Source organism: Chamaea fasciata, unplaced genomic scaffold, assembly GCF_029207755.1.
Source record: "Chamaea fasciata isolate MVZ Bird 193981 ecotype frontalis unplaced genomic scaffold, bChaFas1.0.hap1 SCAF_7, whole genome shotgun sequence".
In the NCBI taxonomy this organism is placed as follows: domain Eukaryota; kingdom Metazoa; phylum Chordata; class Aves; order Passeriformes; family Sylviidae; genus Chamaea; species Chamaea fasciata.
Genome location: NW_027094092.1, coordinates 53,357,551 through 53,373,423, shown reverse-complemented (window position 1 = coordinate 53,373,423; position 15,873 = coordinate 53,357,551). Strand labels below are relative to the sequence as shown.

Sequence of the window (15,873 nt, the reverse complement as noted above, 5' to 3'; positions counted from 1 at the left end):
GCATCACATCATACGACAGCCTTAACTTTAGCTACAAGCACGTCTGTAGTTGCTTCAGACTATCATTATTCATCTCACTACCAACAATACATTTGGATGGATTTAGCAACAAGCATTTGAAATTGTTACCATCTTTTTTCAAATTGCTGCCATCAGCAGAACTCAATTCAAAGGTAGGAGATCTTAATGGACTTGGTAGAAAGTATTTGAGAGACCATGTTAGGTTAAATGGATTACTGCTTCTCTCCGGCACAGAGGATGAAAAAGAACCTTAAAAGCAGAAAAACTTAAACTGTCATACTCAGTACAGAAAGTCATTTTTTCTGGGCACAGCCTGAGTAAATGAAAAAAAAAAAAAGAGAAAATAGGAAAAAGAGAAAAAAACCCTTGTTTTCTTCCAGCAGTACTAACAACCTGCAAACGGGATATGCTAAAATAAGAGACCTTCAAGCAAGCTCACCTGAAGCAACACTGTTCACAGACAACTGCAAAGGTAATTTGTGTTATTCGATTCCAACCTGCATGCTTGTGTGTGCATGATTTGTTACAAACTGCACTTTACAAGTCTGTTCTACCAGATTTCTGTTTCCAGATTATGTGAGCAATAAATAAAATATTTAAACTAAAAACTGATACATATGTTGTAAAACCAAATCAAGCAGAGTTCCAGCAGTTAATTACTAATTAATTAATTTCATTTTTAAGCAATGTGTAAATTCAAATTTTGGAGGTTTGTGTTTTGCTGGGAGGGAGTGCTCTTATTTAGCTGGGTTTTTTGTGGGGTTTGAGGGGTTTTTTGTTAGCTTGCGTGACGGAGTTTAGGGGTTTCTTCCCTGTTTTTTTAAATCATGTATACTATGGATAGAACATGGAGTATTCCCTAGATGACAGACATGAACTTTCGAATGCAGCAAGTTTCACAGATTATGTTAACTCAGAAAAGACACAACAAATATTACGAGTGCAAGGCTTGTCATATTTCATTATGGCCTGGTGATTTTGTACAGCAAACTATTTCAGGATCGTTAATAAAGTTTCATTCAAACATTCAGTTCCTAAGAAGGAAGTCTACAAGTAAAAAAGCCGAATCAGTTAGACAGACACACGCAAAATGCTTCTTTTTCCTCTCCCCAGCTTAAAAATGCCGCTTTTTGGCTGGATGAAATGGTCAAAAACTGATTCCTACAAATCCACTAGATGTCCTGGTTCAGAAGTAGTAACAAAAACCCTGCTGAGGGAGTTGAAATGGCACCTGAAAGAGCGTGAAAGATTAGTGCAAGAGATTGAAAACGAACAAAAAGTCCAGAAAACTGGCATGGACTACAACTGGCTCAAGAACTACCAAAACCCTCAAGCAACAATTCCAGCTACTGAGCAACGACAGCTTGAAGTTCTGTGCTCACAAATCCAGCCTTGCCAAACAGGAACTGTTCTCAGCAGGTAATTGTTTTGTATTTCCCTGACTCTGAGTCCTCTATCACAAGTAAGATGTTTCTCTACCTAATCAAAGCTTGTATTTGGTTCTGCTCTTCCAAGGTGGCAATGACCAGCAACTGGGGCACATTTTTACAATTGTTTTAGAAATTATGTCTTCACTTTAATATGCTGCACTTGAAGGAAGTTTTAGATCAGGATTTTCCTGCTCTAATCCAAACAAAAGAACTCTCGTATGACCTTTTGATACTTCCCGTCTTTCCTGTTACTTATCCCTACTATTAATTAAATAGCAACCCAGTAACTAAAAATCAAATAAAAAGACTAATGCAATGCACTATTATGCAGAAATTCAGCCCGTCTACAATACCAGAAAGCTCCTAAAAACTTGCAAATCAGTGTAAATAAATAAAAAAATAAATCCCTCTATGCATTTTATGAAGAAAAATTCTCCTATGCCTGCATTTTAAGTACATTTTCTAGGGACTCAGAAATGACAGAACAAGTGCATTTGCCTTTTAAAGCCCAGAATATACCTAAGGGCAAAGTCAGCTTAAATCAAGTTACCCAAATGGGCCACAGAAAAAAAAAGAAGAAAAAAGAAAAAAAAAGCCTACCCAATCACAACTGCTTTCAATCCACAATAGCTGGAGCACATCCAGTGCATTGTTAGAGCTCTTTTCCTCTTACAATCTTCTGGGGGAGGTGAGTGGGGAAATGTGGCAGCAAGGAAAAAATGACACCAGAATTCAAGTAATTTCCTTCTCCCCCACCCCCAAATGACCAGAGAGGAAAAAGACAAGTTTTCAGTGCCAATGACTGGATTCCAATTTTTGTTTGTTTCTAGATTTCGGGAAGTTTTGGCAGAAAACGATGTTTTACCCTGGGAAATAGTCTACATATTCAAGCAAGTTTTAAAAGATTTTCTTACCACCACTGAGCGAGAAAACCAAGCAGAGCAGCTGGTAGATGCATGGAATACAAATTGCCCTGAACATTTTAGTCCACGCAGTGACAGCTCCAACAAGTCGGACAAAGATGAAATCCCCACGGTCTCAAGTTACGTTGACAAAAACACACAAAGCATGTTTCCCACCTTCTCTCACAGAATCTGGAATCTACCCTACTACTACCCATCAAGTTAAGTTGGTTTGTGTTGCTTTCAAAAAGTTATGTAGCCATCTACATTCCTTTCTTGTACTAGGAGTAAGAAATGTGACACGCTCCCCTTTTTATTCCAAGTCCAGAAATTAAAATCCTTTGTAACAGATAGTATACAGAACCTTAAGTATCAACTCACCTTCTACCTTTATAGCTTCTTAGAGCTGTTGTGTTTGAAGCCCTCTTATAATCAAAAATGGAGATGCTTCTGAAAAAGACTCTGAAGCATTTTAATTTTTAGCCATATAGAGCTAGAAGTACTTGAACAACAAAACAGATTGCTTTGCATATTTTGAAACAGCATCAATCCACAGAGTGTTAGACAAAAACTTCTGTGTTTGTCACATAGTTTTTAGGCTCTATGGGAACTTTATACTGTGTAAAAGAAATGGTTTAATATAACATCAGTTAAATAAACCAGTAAATACCTTTTGGAGTGGAATAATTATTTCTTAACTTGAAGAATAAGTTGCATGAAAACACTGACATAACTTATGCAGCATGTATTATTTCTGTATTTTTTTCTAAACTATACTCTGCACATGCTGAAGTACGTGAAGGTGGACAGCTGAACAAAACCACAAGATATTTAACAGCATTTAACAACTAGCTCTCTGTTCTTTAAAAAAATTATTCAATTATTTCATTTTAAATAGCCAATTTTCATTTGACTTACTGGAAGCTGTTCTGAAACTCAAATTCTGCATTAAACCTTTAGCATTTTTATCAAATCAGGTGGTACTTCTCTAGAATAGCCAAGGAGTCAACAAATCATTTCCAATGCACAAGGTGCTCATTCTAAATTTACATATAACAAAATGTAACGTTTCTCAGCCGCCATGATCTATCATTGTGGGTTCACAAAGTTTCACAAGATTAATCACATACGTAGTAGTCACAGTCACAGCAGGCAATTAGAGCAGAAAATCAATGAAAACATATGCCAGAACTCAGTTGGCTACATTTCCAATTGTGCTCCCATCACTGTAACAAGTTTTTACATGTTTTATATAACCTCTTCTTCTCCATATTTCCTTTTGATCCGTCTGCCAGATCAGAAAAAATGGGCAAGACTCACATGGCCCAATTCACAGAACACACTATTTCATAAACAAAACTGTTTACTCTGGTATTTTCTTCAAACATACTGAAGAAGACATTCAGATTTCATCAAGTTGGTAACACAACTTCAAAGCATCTTATGCTCCACAGCTGTATCCCCCCCCCTCCCAGAACTGGATGAACAAACTGCACCATCATTTACTAAACACTTTTAAATCTTTTAAAAATGGTTTTAAAAAGCCTTTGAAAAGCTTACAGTACAGAAAATGTTTCAGATAGAAAAGTAAAACATAATATACACAGAAGATAAAACAATGAGAACTCCTACATCCACTTAGAGGACAAAGCATTGGAGGACTAGAGCAAAAAAATTCCAACAGATTTAAAATAATAAAAGCTGCAGCTCAATACCAAAAGTAACTAATCCCTCCACTTCCATAAACTATACAAAGTTTCACAAGGATGTGCAAACTTGTTGTATCTGCACTCAGAGCAGCTACAAACTCTTTGCCCTCTTCTTGTCAGTTGTCAGTTTGTGGATTAATAACAAAAATGCTGTTCTAAACTTACTGTGTCCTACTGAGGCAGCAAAGAGTTGGAGATTCTTCTCCTGCAGTTCTGATCTAATCCCTGCACGAGGGCAGCAAGGGATTCAAAGGAAGGTTTTTCCACAGTAATAAAACTCTCACAAGTATTAAATGTCAAGTACCTTTCCTACAGGAAGGAAGGTTACAGGTATTGAGTATTTATAATATTTCTCTGAGAATTAACATCCACAATGCTGGTTCCAGATAGCTTTGAAGTGGTCAAATGTGCATGATTCCTGCAATGGCAAGTCATCTAAGTTCATTTCTTGAAATGGTGAACTCACAGCTTTCTATCTGAATAATAGGTAAAAAGAAGACTAAAAATGCAGCTTCCAAATTTTAGTTTATGGAAAACGGAAGGCCAGTAACATGGAAGATCCGCTTACCTTAACAATCACCAAAAATGGGTAGGGAAAACAAACAAACACAACAAGATAACCCCATATACAACTTACCCACACTTCATAAACTTCACTTCAATTTCATTTTAACATGAGCAAATGCATTTTTCCAAGTTCAGAAACAGGAACCATCAACCACACCGTGTTCTAAAAGGCAGTGGCTGCACAACAGTTTAAAAATATAGGTAGGCATCATAGCCAAATCAATGTTAAATCCCTATACAATGCCAGGGAAAGGCACAAAAAGGCTCACCTACTTTTATATGCATGTTTAAATCAGAGTACTGCAGTTCTAGTGACCACATGTGTGGAGGGAAAGGAGAAGGAGAAAGCAAAGGAGAACTGCAGAAGTACAGGGAAAAAAATATCCAAAGGCTGAAAAAAATGCCATCCTCTAAGGCCTCACTTTGGCCATTTTTTTGAATACTGAAATGTGGAGTAACCCTGTGGAGTACAAGCACTTCCTCTTGACCACATTGTTATATATTCTCCCTAGTTAAAAAGCAGAGAAAAGCATAAAAAAAGCAAGTGTAAGAGCAAGAAGCCAAACTAAAAATGTTAAATATATTTTAAAGAAATCTCTTAGGTTTACTGCAATATGCTGCCAGGAGAATCTGTTCTTCAGCTCACCAGATGAGACAAGCCATTTTCTAGAATTATGCTTACCCTTAGAATTCAGCTACCTCAGACAGCATTAAGATTGCTGGAAGGCCAGTCACCGCTATCCTGGGGGAGATCACTGTCCAAGAACTCTGCTACTGCTTAACTGTTTTTTATTTTATGTCCTACACAATTTGCATGAGGTGTTCTAAAACTACATTGCCCCTTACACTGAGCCAGCAGATATTTCTGCAACAGGCAGGCAGCCAACACAAACCACTCTGGTGACAGAAGGTGAGTGGCAGTAATTCCAAAGGACAGCAGTGTCTCCCACCTGCACAAGTGTCAAGTAAAGCAAACAGCATGCAATGTTTCCAGCCAGTAAGTCAGCTTCAAAAAGGTTCAAACTTGGTGAAAGCTACACCTATGAAATGCAGGAAATAAAAGAGAGAATAAGTACCTTTTACACACTTCAGCCTTTAACTGTCTTAATGTGAATACAATTGTGTTGATAACAAGGAAGGATTTAAGGGTCTAAATTTCTTCTCTTTCACTTAAACGTAACAAGAGGAATTAAAAAGTTAATAAATGAGCTGTTTAAGGACAGAAATTCCAGCCACATTTTACGCAGTTTCTATTTCTACTACCTTTCCCCAAAAACCTCAATTAATAATACTGCTATTCTAGAGGTAGTTCAGGAAGCAAAAGAATCTTTAAAGCCTTGGACCATGAGGCATCATCGGTAAAGGAAGCAAAGACATTCCATTTCTCTTTTTAAGGGAAACACAAGACTTTTAGATCATATTAAATAATCTCAGCAACGTTTTTGCAAAGTAAAACTTATTACACACACTTGTGTGCAATAACACACCTGTTATTACCGATCTGGTATTAAACCTGCACACTCTTAGATACCAATTTAGACAAAAGTGGGAGGCAGACAAGTCTCCATCAGTAATTGTACATCCAACTTAAAATAAACATAAATAAGCATTTAAAGAATCTGAAGAACTTTGGTTTTGACTTTCCCAAAAAACAAAGAGTTTTAAAGGCAATAGACAATTATGCTACAAGCAGCCTCAACAAACGAGAAAATCTTTTGTTTTCAGCTCCTCAAACTCTTAAGCAGTCATTAAATAAAATAGAAGCATTTCCTTTCCATCCAACCACTTAAATCTAAACCTCCTATAGAGCCTTTAAGTTTTGCAAAAACCCTCAAAAACATAAGCATATTCCCAGAGCTGTGAAACACAAGTATGCACGAAAAAAAACCACAACTAAGCAAACACAGCTTCTCATAGAGATGCCTTCCATCTTGCGGCAGGACAGACATGCACTTATCATCTATGCTCAAAGGTTTTATAGCTATTGGTAAGAAATTCTGTCCACGCTTACATAAACAGTCATTTAGGATGCATATCACCTTTGTTCCCCTCGGATGGGGGGGGAAAAGAAATTAAAAAACCAAACCCATAAAAATATCTTTTCCCTACTAACATCGCTGTCAAACTCACAATTAGGTTATCTGCTAAGACTTGTGAGTGGAAAGAGCTCTCTGTCCAACCAAAAATAAAGATTTGCCTCTGCCTAGTCACACAAGGCTTGATGAATCTTGGTCATTTCTCCTGTGTACAGGAAATGCACAAAATAAATCTTGTGGCTTAGTACTCAGTTGGGTTCAAGGATCTCTGGTCAAACACCTCATAAATACTACAGAAATTTACTATCACCTAAATGAAGACTAGGAAGTCAGAAACATCTTGCTCATACTGGGTTAACGCATCATATTCACAGAAACAACTCAAAAGAACTGTAAAATTTTTCCGTCACTTCTGGAAAACTTTAATTGCTTGCACAAAGTCCAGTAGCTCTTGGCCAGTGATTCAGAGCTTGATAATCGCAGCACCTTTACACTGAAAGATAAAAAGGAATAGGTATTTTGAGGTGCAGTTTTGTCCTTCACCTGAAGCAAAGACAGAAACACTGACAGCCTGAACAATCTCTGCTGAAATATCAGACTACCTGATAGCAAGATATTATGCAAAATGTTCATTCTTTTTCAGATACCAATGTACACCCCTCGAGAGAAATACACCTTCCTGAAAAACAGCAATCTCTACTGCTGTGCATCACACAGGGAAAAGTAAAACCCAAAACGCTCACTTCTCGAGTGTATGCCCAGCTCATCTTGAAAAATGGAAGTGCATACAAAACACTTTTCTATGGCAACCACAGACACACTACCACACCTGGTCTAAATACCAAGATTAGTATGCACTGCTACAGTCCAGGCAGCATCCAGGGGAAAGCATTTTTTGGATTTCAATATCCAGACGCCAGCGAAAATCAAATGTTTGATTTTCAACTATACAAACACACATACACTTCTCGTTGCCTGTAAACTCTACCATCAGAAAATAATGCTTAAGGAACAATATGTCAATGTACCCCTGACTTGCTTTACTCTGGTAACTTAAATGCTTCCGTTAGGTCACAACAGGAGTGAACGCGTGAATCTCATTTATCACTCGCCACTGATAAAACTTTCAGTTAATACACCAGAAAAAAAAAAAAAAAAAAAAAAAAACAGTATTTGCTAGTGCAGTTCTACAGCTTTTCAACAGGACTAGGTTCAGCTGCACACCACTGCTAATGCACTTCAGAGAAAACAAACTCCCCACACAACAGATCAAGTCATTATGGAGACAAGACACCTAACACCTACATCAGAAAATAACATTAAATATTAAACCCACAAAAATGCATCAGTCACAAACGCTACCGGGGGTGTTAGGCTGGAATCCAACAACTGCACACCCTGGGCCCACCAGAGCAGGGGAGCCAGAGGAGGCTGCCCCGACTCTGGGGAATGCCCAGCACACTCAGGACCAGGGGCACAGAGCAGAGAGGAGACAGGGAGGCCATCCGAGCAGCGGCCCGGCGCCCCGCACTCACCCCGCCGCGGTCAGCGCTTCCCGGGTGGGGTGCCGGGGGAAAGCGCCACAGCGGCCGACCCGCGCCTCCTCGCCCAGGAGCTCGACGGCGGTGACGGCCCCGCCGATGGCGGACGAGACTCGGCTCTTCTCCTCGGCGAGTTTCCGCAGCATGGCGGCGGATGGCGGTGGATTGTGTCCGGCGGATGGCGGTGGATTGTGGCGGATGGCGGTGGATTGTGGCGGATGGCGGCCTCAGCACGCGCTCCCCCGCCGCCGCCCTTCCCGCCACGTGCGCCCCTTCCCGCCCTTCCAGGCCGGCCCGCCCCCGGCGGGAGCGCTCCCGGCTGGGCTCTGCCCACCCTTCCCAGACAATCCACGGGGAGCTGCGAGCTGAATTCCTCCAAACCCACCCCCAAAATGTATTGAAGCCTTCCTTAGAAAGGCAGCACATACAGACGCAGACTAGTAGTGTACAGGAGAGTTGAAGGCCTGTCATCCCTAATGGATAAATTTCAAAAGAAGAATAGAAGCTAAGAGAAACGTGTCACTTGAACTTTCCTTTGATCCTGTCATCCGCTCTTCTGAAATAACTGCAAACATCTGTGTGTAATTTTTTTAAAATCAGATAAATACTGAAAACCAATATGAACACAGGGTAGATCTTTACTTTGTCTAGTAGGATTTATCATCTCCACATTGAGGGCCTGATTCAGTGCAGGCATTTGGCTACTTTAGAACTGTTATTCTCAGGTAGTTACAAAGCTAGGGTATATGCAGAGAGGTAAGGATACCACAGCTTCTGGGTGCTTAACATATCAGCCTCAAAATCGTAAATTAAAGAAAGAAAGGGATTTTCCTCACTAAAATTTCTAGACGTTTTTGAAGTTTTAAAAGAAAGAGGTGACATACATGCAGTATTTCGACCTAAATTATGCTCCTATATTAAATGCAAAAAACACCCGTGTAAGATCCAAGAAGTCTTGTTTGTCCTGTGTGACAAAGCTCAAATGTAGCAAATCTATACACCTGCAGATAATGTAAATCACTCACTGGGAAAGTAAACGCATTCTGTGATCCCGCTAAAGCTTTTTAACACAAACAAAAGAGATCTGAGCTCTGCTTTCCTTTCACAGCCACGGGAGGCCTGGGTGGTCATTCCCCCCTCACCCCACAGAACAATGCCCGAGCACAGCTCTGGAATTCCAGACGCTCTGTCCTTCCCGCACCTGGAGGAAACGGCCTGCAAAGCACGTAGGTGCTTCAGATCTCATAAATACAGCGCAGTGGGTGCCTCCCACCCCTCCGGGACAAGCTGTTCCCGAAGGGACAAGCTGTATAGACTGTGGGAGGCCCTTCCCAGCATTGTCCTGGCACGGGACGCCTGCTGCGCTCGTTCTTGGGAAGCAGGACTGAGGTGAAGATCTACATTAGAAGAGACCAGCAGGTCGGGGGAGGTGATCCTGCCCCTCTGCTCAGCCTAGGGGAGGTGAATGTGGCCTTTTGTGTCCAGTTCCGTGCTCCTCAGTACAAGAGAGACATGGAGCTCCTGGAGCAGGTCCAGTTGGAGACAACAGAGAATGACTGGGGGACTGGAGCATCTCTCTTGTGAGGAAAGGCTGAGGAAGCAGGTCCTGTTCAGCCTCGAGAAAAGACAACTGGGAGGGGACCCCATCAGTGTCTACAAGTATCTGAAAGGAGGGTGGCAAGGGGATGGAGCCAGGCTCTTCTCGGTGGTGCCGAGCGATAGAACAAGAATCAACAGACAGAAACTGATGTACAGAAGTTCCACCCGAACGTGAGGAAGAACTTCACTGTGCAGTGACCACGCACTGGAACAGCTTGCCCGGAGAGGGTGTGGAGTCTCCCTCACTGGAGATATTAAAGAACTGTCTGGATGCAATCCTGTGCCACGTGCTCTGGGATGTCCCTGCTTGGGCAGAGAGGTTGTTCCCGGTGCCCCACTGGGGTCCCTTCCCGCCTGACCCATTATTCCATGATTCCCAGGGAAGCGCGGCTGGCACCGCCGCGGTGCGACGCCGCTCTGGTCCTCCGCGGCCATAGGGGGCGCTGCTGTCCCCGGCCGCCGCGCGCCCCTTCCCGGCGCACCCCGCGGCGGCAGCGGAGCCGTCTCCGTTCCCCAGTGTGACCTTCGCCGCTCCCCTGCCACGGTGGGTCCGGGCCTCGCCAGCCCCGCTGGGTCCTGGCGGGCACCGCTCGGGGGTGGCTCGGGTGGGGACAGCCCTGGGTTAGCCTGGGAAGGGAAGAAATGGAGTGCGGTAACCTTGCCGTTACCCGCCCAGCCCCGTGCTGCGGGTCGGGCCTCGGGCTGCGGCGGCGGGTGGCGGGGAGGTCAAGCAGACAGCAAATACAGCGATGTTCAGAGTAGGTTTCAGAAAAAAAAGCAGAACGACGTGGTGCCCGCGCAGGCCCTGGGGAAAGGTCTCTGCCGGGCAGTAGCACGGTGATAAGTGGAAACAGCACTGTTTATTCCCTGTGTTTTGTAGCGCTGGAGAAATCTTTCCTTCATGTTCTGTTCAGTCTCCTTGTTTGTTAGTATGTCTTGATATTCTGCTATAGCAGAGTGACTGTTTGTAATCCGCTGTTCGGCTGAAACTACAAACCCTGGAAATTTAGGTGAGCAGGACCTAAATGTCCTTAATGCAGGACATTATAGTTATTGTCATTATTAATGACTGTCATTAATGATTGTCAGTAATAGTGTTGGTGAAAGCACAAAGGTGTTCCAGGAACTTTTGCCACAATAATAAATGATTGAAATTACTGTCCTTCAACAAATGTAAATGTGGGTCTGTAATTACATACGAATCGCCTCAAAGTTGTATTCATTCTTTAAGAAACACGTAGATTTTTCCAGTTCTTAGAGGCTTGCCAAATGATGCTTTAACATTTATTAACGGCGGATAAGTGAGCATTACCTCAGAGAAGTTTAAATCTGCTTCTCTTTCCTGGGTCTCTGGTTTACCATGTGCTGTCTATTTGTGTGTATAGCCGACTTCGCTGCGTTGTAATAAGCATGAATAGTGGGGTGAACTGCTGTGCATAAGAGGAGAACGTGGGGCATCTCTGCAGTGTGCTGCAAATGTGAACTAACATTTGTGGGAGTTAGGATAAGCTGTATTTTAAAACCTCCTACAATTTTCTCTTTGTCTTACAAAGCTGCATGAAAAAAAAAAAAACCCAACACTGACAGGCTTCTTGCTCTTGGGGCATATTTTGAAAGTCAAATAGTCATGATAAAGCATGAATTCATTAGCTTAACATAATTTATGTTGCTATTTTGAGTAGAAATTACCATGGTGGAAGAGACAGCTGCGAGGGAGGGAAGCTAAGTTGGTAATGCAAGGAAGGAGCCTCTCTGGCTTGTCTGGAGTGAGACTTCCTCCTGAGGGAATCTGGAAGCATTAGGAAAAAGCTGTCACTGATAGGCAGAGAGCAGTTTAGCTATTGCTGTTCTGTAAATGCTCTGTTGACTCACCTTTGAACCCTTTCATCAGCTGTAATTTTAAATTTTTTTTGTGTTAGCCCATAAATTGTAACCTTAATTCTGAATTTTCATTTCTTTGCTTTGGAATAAGTACTTTTGCATGCTTGGGGATATTTTTTTTAACCTGTGAACTGCTGCTGATATACCTTAGGAGTTATGTGTGAGTGTGTATAGATAGATGAATATATGTGTGTATGCATCTGTATGTATGTTAAAAATCCAGCAGGTAAGAATACAACTGCAAAAGTTAAAATGAGAACACTTCTTATAAATTTCAGATGGTGCAAGGTATGATTCCAAAGTCATTGAGACCCATGAAATTGTACTTCTCTACTGTGTATCAAGAAATATGGGTTGGTTTAGCACTAACAGCTTATGCCTACTACAAGATTTCATATGGGGGTAAGTCACACATTAAAGTCTTTTTTATAGAACAGAATACCCACAACAAGAATCAGTCATCAAAGATAACCAGCAAATGAGAAATTAACATTCTTCCCTAGGGCCAGGTCTTTGCTATAAAAGTTTAGATGTTTTAAATGCTGACTGTAGAAGGTTCCACTAACAAAAGTACTCAAATGTAACTGTGTTTACATTATGAAGATTAAGTGATACAGGAGTTGGTTTTTAAAATGCAGATCTAACTTACTTGCTCGAGATTTTGAAAAGAAATAGTTTTTAAAAGGTTTTCTCATATGATGGCCTTGTGAAAGTGTGTTTTGGGCTGATGGCACCCCAGAATGAGAGCTGAACATGAGAATGTGTTGCTTGGTGACACTGGATGACTTTCTCAGAGAAAGAAACAGAGTATCTAATGTAAAAATAATAAATTTGAATGGAGCAGAGGCAGAAGGGCACAGGAGATTATGGTGTCTTAAAGGTCTTGTTTGTCGATTTAGGCTATGCTCAATAAATCCCAAGTCAAACCCTTTACTGGCTTTTGTGAACAATGAAGTGTTGTAAGTTGTAGACAAAATTCACAGGGAAAGGAACCCCTTGCTGTGGGAACATCTGAGAGATATTACCTCAGTATTTTTCTAACTTTGTCCAAATAACGTGTAGCATTCCAAAACTGATACACTGCACTTAAAAGTTTAAGTAAATATAAGCAGTTGATCTTAATGAGTACTTAATGACTGTTAAGTAAATATGAGTAGTTGAGGTAGACAAGAAGAAAAAAAAAAGTTTAACTTTTGCTTTAACCTTTTATTTCAAGGAGAGTTCAAAATGGACAGACTGTTTCAAGCTTGTCTTCATGTCATGCTACATTAATTAATGACTTAGATGACCTGATGTAGAGCTTTGAGGGCCAAAAAACCTGGATAAATGGCAACTGTATGCTAAGCTTTACTTGAAAGGGAAAATAGTTTTTAATAGCTGCAGCCCTTTCTGCACTTTGGGGAATAATTTTGCAAATAATACATGGAATTATAGAAGAGTATGCTGTAGAATAAATCAGATTGGAAGGGACCTCTTGAGCTCACCTCAAGCCAAACCAGTGCTTGAAGCAGTTAGATCACAGATCAGGTTGCTTATTACCTTATTCATAATTTAAGTGAGTATTTCCAAGGATGGAGACTGTACAATCTCTTATAACTGTCTTCCTTATGAAGAATTTCTTTTTTTTTTTTTATCACTGTGACCCAGTATTTTAGGGGAGTAATTACAATGGGAATGTAAAATACAAAGGAAAATTTTAAAGCAAATGTTTCCCTTCAGTTTACATCTGTATTTTGTGTGTGTGTGTGTGTGTGTGTATATATATATATATCCATATATTACATAAAATAGTAACATTCCATAAATGTTTCTTATGAATTATAGTAGAAATCTTGATGACTAACTATAATTTCTAAATGCATGGAGTCTTGGTTAATTAAAAACAAACAACTTTTAAAAATCAATATAAAGTTTACTGAAATGTACCATGGGAAGTACATGTTGTACACTTTCAATTTTTGTTTAAGCTAATAATAAGCTAAATCAAATTTGTCTGTAAATAGGAAATATATATTTTAACTGTCATTGTTCAGCTTTTTTTTTTTCTTTTTTTTTTTTTCTTTTTTTTTTCCAGGCAAAAAATCATCAGGAAATAGTAAGTATTAGATATCTAATACTTTGATGTAATTTTAAAATAAGTGCAGTAAAAATTAGTTGAGAATATTTTACATTAGATAAATTTGGAGCTTAAGTTACAGATTTAGCAAATGTTTAAAGACTACTTCAAAATAAGTAATTTTGGTTGTATTGATAATTTTATAACCCAGAAACATCTGTGGATCTGCACATATATAATCTTTTGTGTAGGTTTTAGGAGTAAAATGGAAATTCTATACCTTGACTGTGTGGGCGAGGAATTTTTTCAAATCATAGTAACAACTATTTAATGGAATTATTTAAATCAGCATGATTTCAAGAGTACCTGCTATTTTAGCTGTCAAGAAAGTAGAAAGTATCAACTTGTGTTTTGAATTTGTATTTTTGTATCTTTATAAAGCAGTGTTTAGATACTTAGGGACAGTTTATTCAGACATCACACTGGAATTTATTTTTTTATGACCTGCTGTATCTCAGTTCACTTTCTGCACCATGAGAGAGAACCCACTTGCTCCCAGTTGAATTTCTACATGCAAACATTATTTCCATTTTGAAATGTGCAGTCAGAGAAAACACTACCTAGTCGATTTAGAATAATAGTGTAAATAAACTTCAGTTCTGGAAGAACCACAACCAAACCCAGGAAACTGTAATAGGGCTTTAAACTTGCCAAAGAGAATTCTTAATATTTGCTAAATTTACTTATGTACACATTCTGAGGGTATTGTTTCATTTGAATAGCCAATACTTGTGCTCAGATGTAAGTACATCTCAGATGTAAGATATGAGGTTGTCAGTTCTAGGACCTGCACTACATTCCTGAATTGATTTGCTTTACTGTTTGAACAGCCTAAATCATGTCTTTGTTTCAGAGTCCTCTGGTTCTGGCCATCATTAAAGATCTCTCCTCTTCTTGGAATATGAACTTGGCGGTTCATCATCTCTACTGCAAATGAAGCGAGTTACAGCCATAGGGAAATGAATGCTAAAAATGTACCTGATCCATCTGCTGTAATTGGAAAAAGAATAAATACACTGAACAAAAATTAAAGATGTTGGACAATATATGCTGGAGTGCAGTGTTAACCTAATTTTAGAACAAGGTTCTACAGTTCTAAGTACCGTGTTAAACTTTTTCAACAGTACTTTAAAAGGGATCAAATCTTTATAACTAAACTTTTTAATAGAATTAGATTGCCTTTTTTTCCCTCCCTAATAATAGCTTTTTTGGCTATTTACTTTAAAAATGTCGTTTAATAGGATACCAAGTATGAGGACTTAATCCCCAGCTTTTTGTCAACTTGTGGTGCAGTAGTCAAGGGTACCAAAAATTATATTTTAAACTTTACATTTTTTAAGGAGTTCTTAGTTCTGCAAGGTTTAATAGCAAAAGTTACATTGTTACCAAAAACAACATGCAAAAAGTTTACAGATTTTTTTTAAAGTGCATAATTCACCACTATATTTTTTTGTCCTTCATATTCAGTAAAGCTGAGAAATTATTCTGAAAGGCTTTTCCTTGAGTCACAAGTTTTGCAAAGGAATAAGTAATAACATTACCATTTTGTATAAGAAAATTGATGTTACTTGGACTTTCATTTGCCATTGGAGCTTATGAAAACCTCAGAATTTAAAGGGAACAATGAAATCATGCACTGGCAGCAGTTGGTATGAGAACAAATATTTAACTGGCTTCAAAGTTTTCCTTTTTCCTGAAAGTGAAGTAATACTTGTATTATTAGGATGGGTCACTAGTGGTTTTTGCAGACCGCTGTTAGGACTCCATGGCAAGTGTGTTTTGAAGACTGTAGGAACATATGCCATCTTATGAAAATGAGTGTTCAGAACTAGGCATTCTGAATTCTGTACCAAGTGTGGTATATAGTGTGTAAAACCAAAACTAGACTTCATGTCATGTTTTGTTTAAATTTAGCCTAATCTGCCTTTGAGAAGATTAAGAGGCTTAAGTCATTTTAATGACTTAATGCTTACGTACATCTTTTTAACTACTTCACTGAAACATCTTAAATCTTTCAGCTTGATTAAAGTTTTGCTTTTCAATCTCCTGACTGACTGCAATATCAGGCTAT

General features: G+C 39.5%; 3 protein-coding genes across 4 annotated transcripts in view; 2 read left to right on the top strand and 1 right to left on the bottom strand.

Annotated features, from left to right (window-relative positions):
• Positions 1-8,408, bottom strand: part of TDRD9 (tudor domain containing 9) — a 68,876-nt gene extending 60,468 nt beyond the window's left edge. Inside the window, exon 1 of the mRNA XM_066188914.1 lies at positions 8,201-8,408. Coding sequence (XP_066045011.1) covers positions 8,201-8,352 — 152 coding nt within the window. The 5' untranslated portion in view covers positions 8,353-8,408. The remainder of the gene's footprint in view (positions 1-8,200) is intronic.
• Positions 13-2,969, top strand: RD3L (RD3 like). Of its 2 annotated transcripts, none has more exons than XM_066188913.1 (4): positions 13-173; positions 405-493; positions 1,135-1,440; positions 2,282-2,969. In XM_066188913.1, exons 3-4 carry the CDS (start codon positions 1,142-1,144, stop codon positions 2,577-2,579), a joined length of 597 nt encoding a protein of 198 aa, XP_066045010.1. In that variant the 5' UTR covers positions 13-173; positions 405-493; positions 1,135-1,141; the 3' UTR covers positions 2,580-2,969. The 2 variants fall into 2 exon arrangements, with proteins under 2 accessions (XP_066045010.1, XP_066045009.1); XM_066188912.1 differs by having other exon boundaries at positions 402-493.
• Positions 8,409-10,263: 1,855 nt separating the features above from the next.
• ATP5MJ (ATP synthase membrane subunit j) lies at positions 10,264-14,848 on the top strand. Its single transcript, XM_066188911.1, has 4 exons — positions 10,264-10,349; positions 11,965-12,088; positions 13,761-13,781; positions 14,656-14,848. Exons 2-4 carry the CDS (start codon positions 11,965-11,967, stop codon positions 14,679-14,681), a joined length of 171 nt encoding a protein of 56 aa, XP_066045008.1. The 5' UTR covers positions 10,264-10,349; the 3' UTR covers positions 14,682-14,848.
• The last annotated feature ends 1,025 nt before the right edge of the window (positions 14,849-15,873 follow it).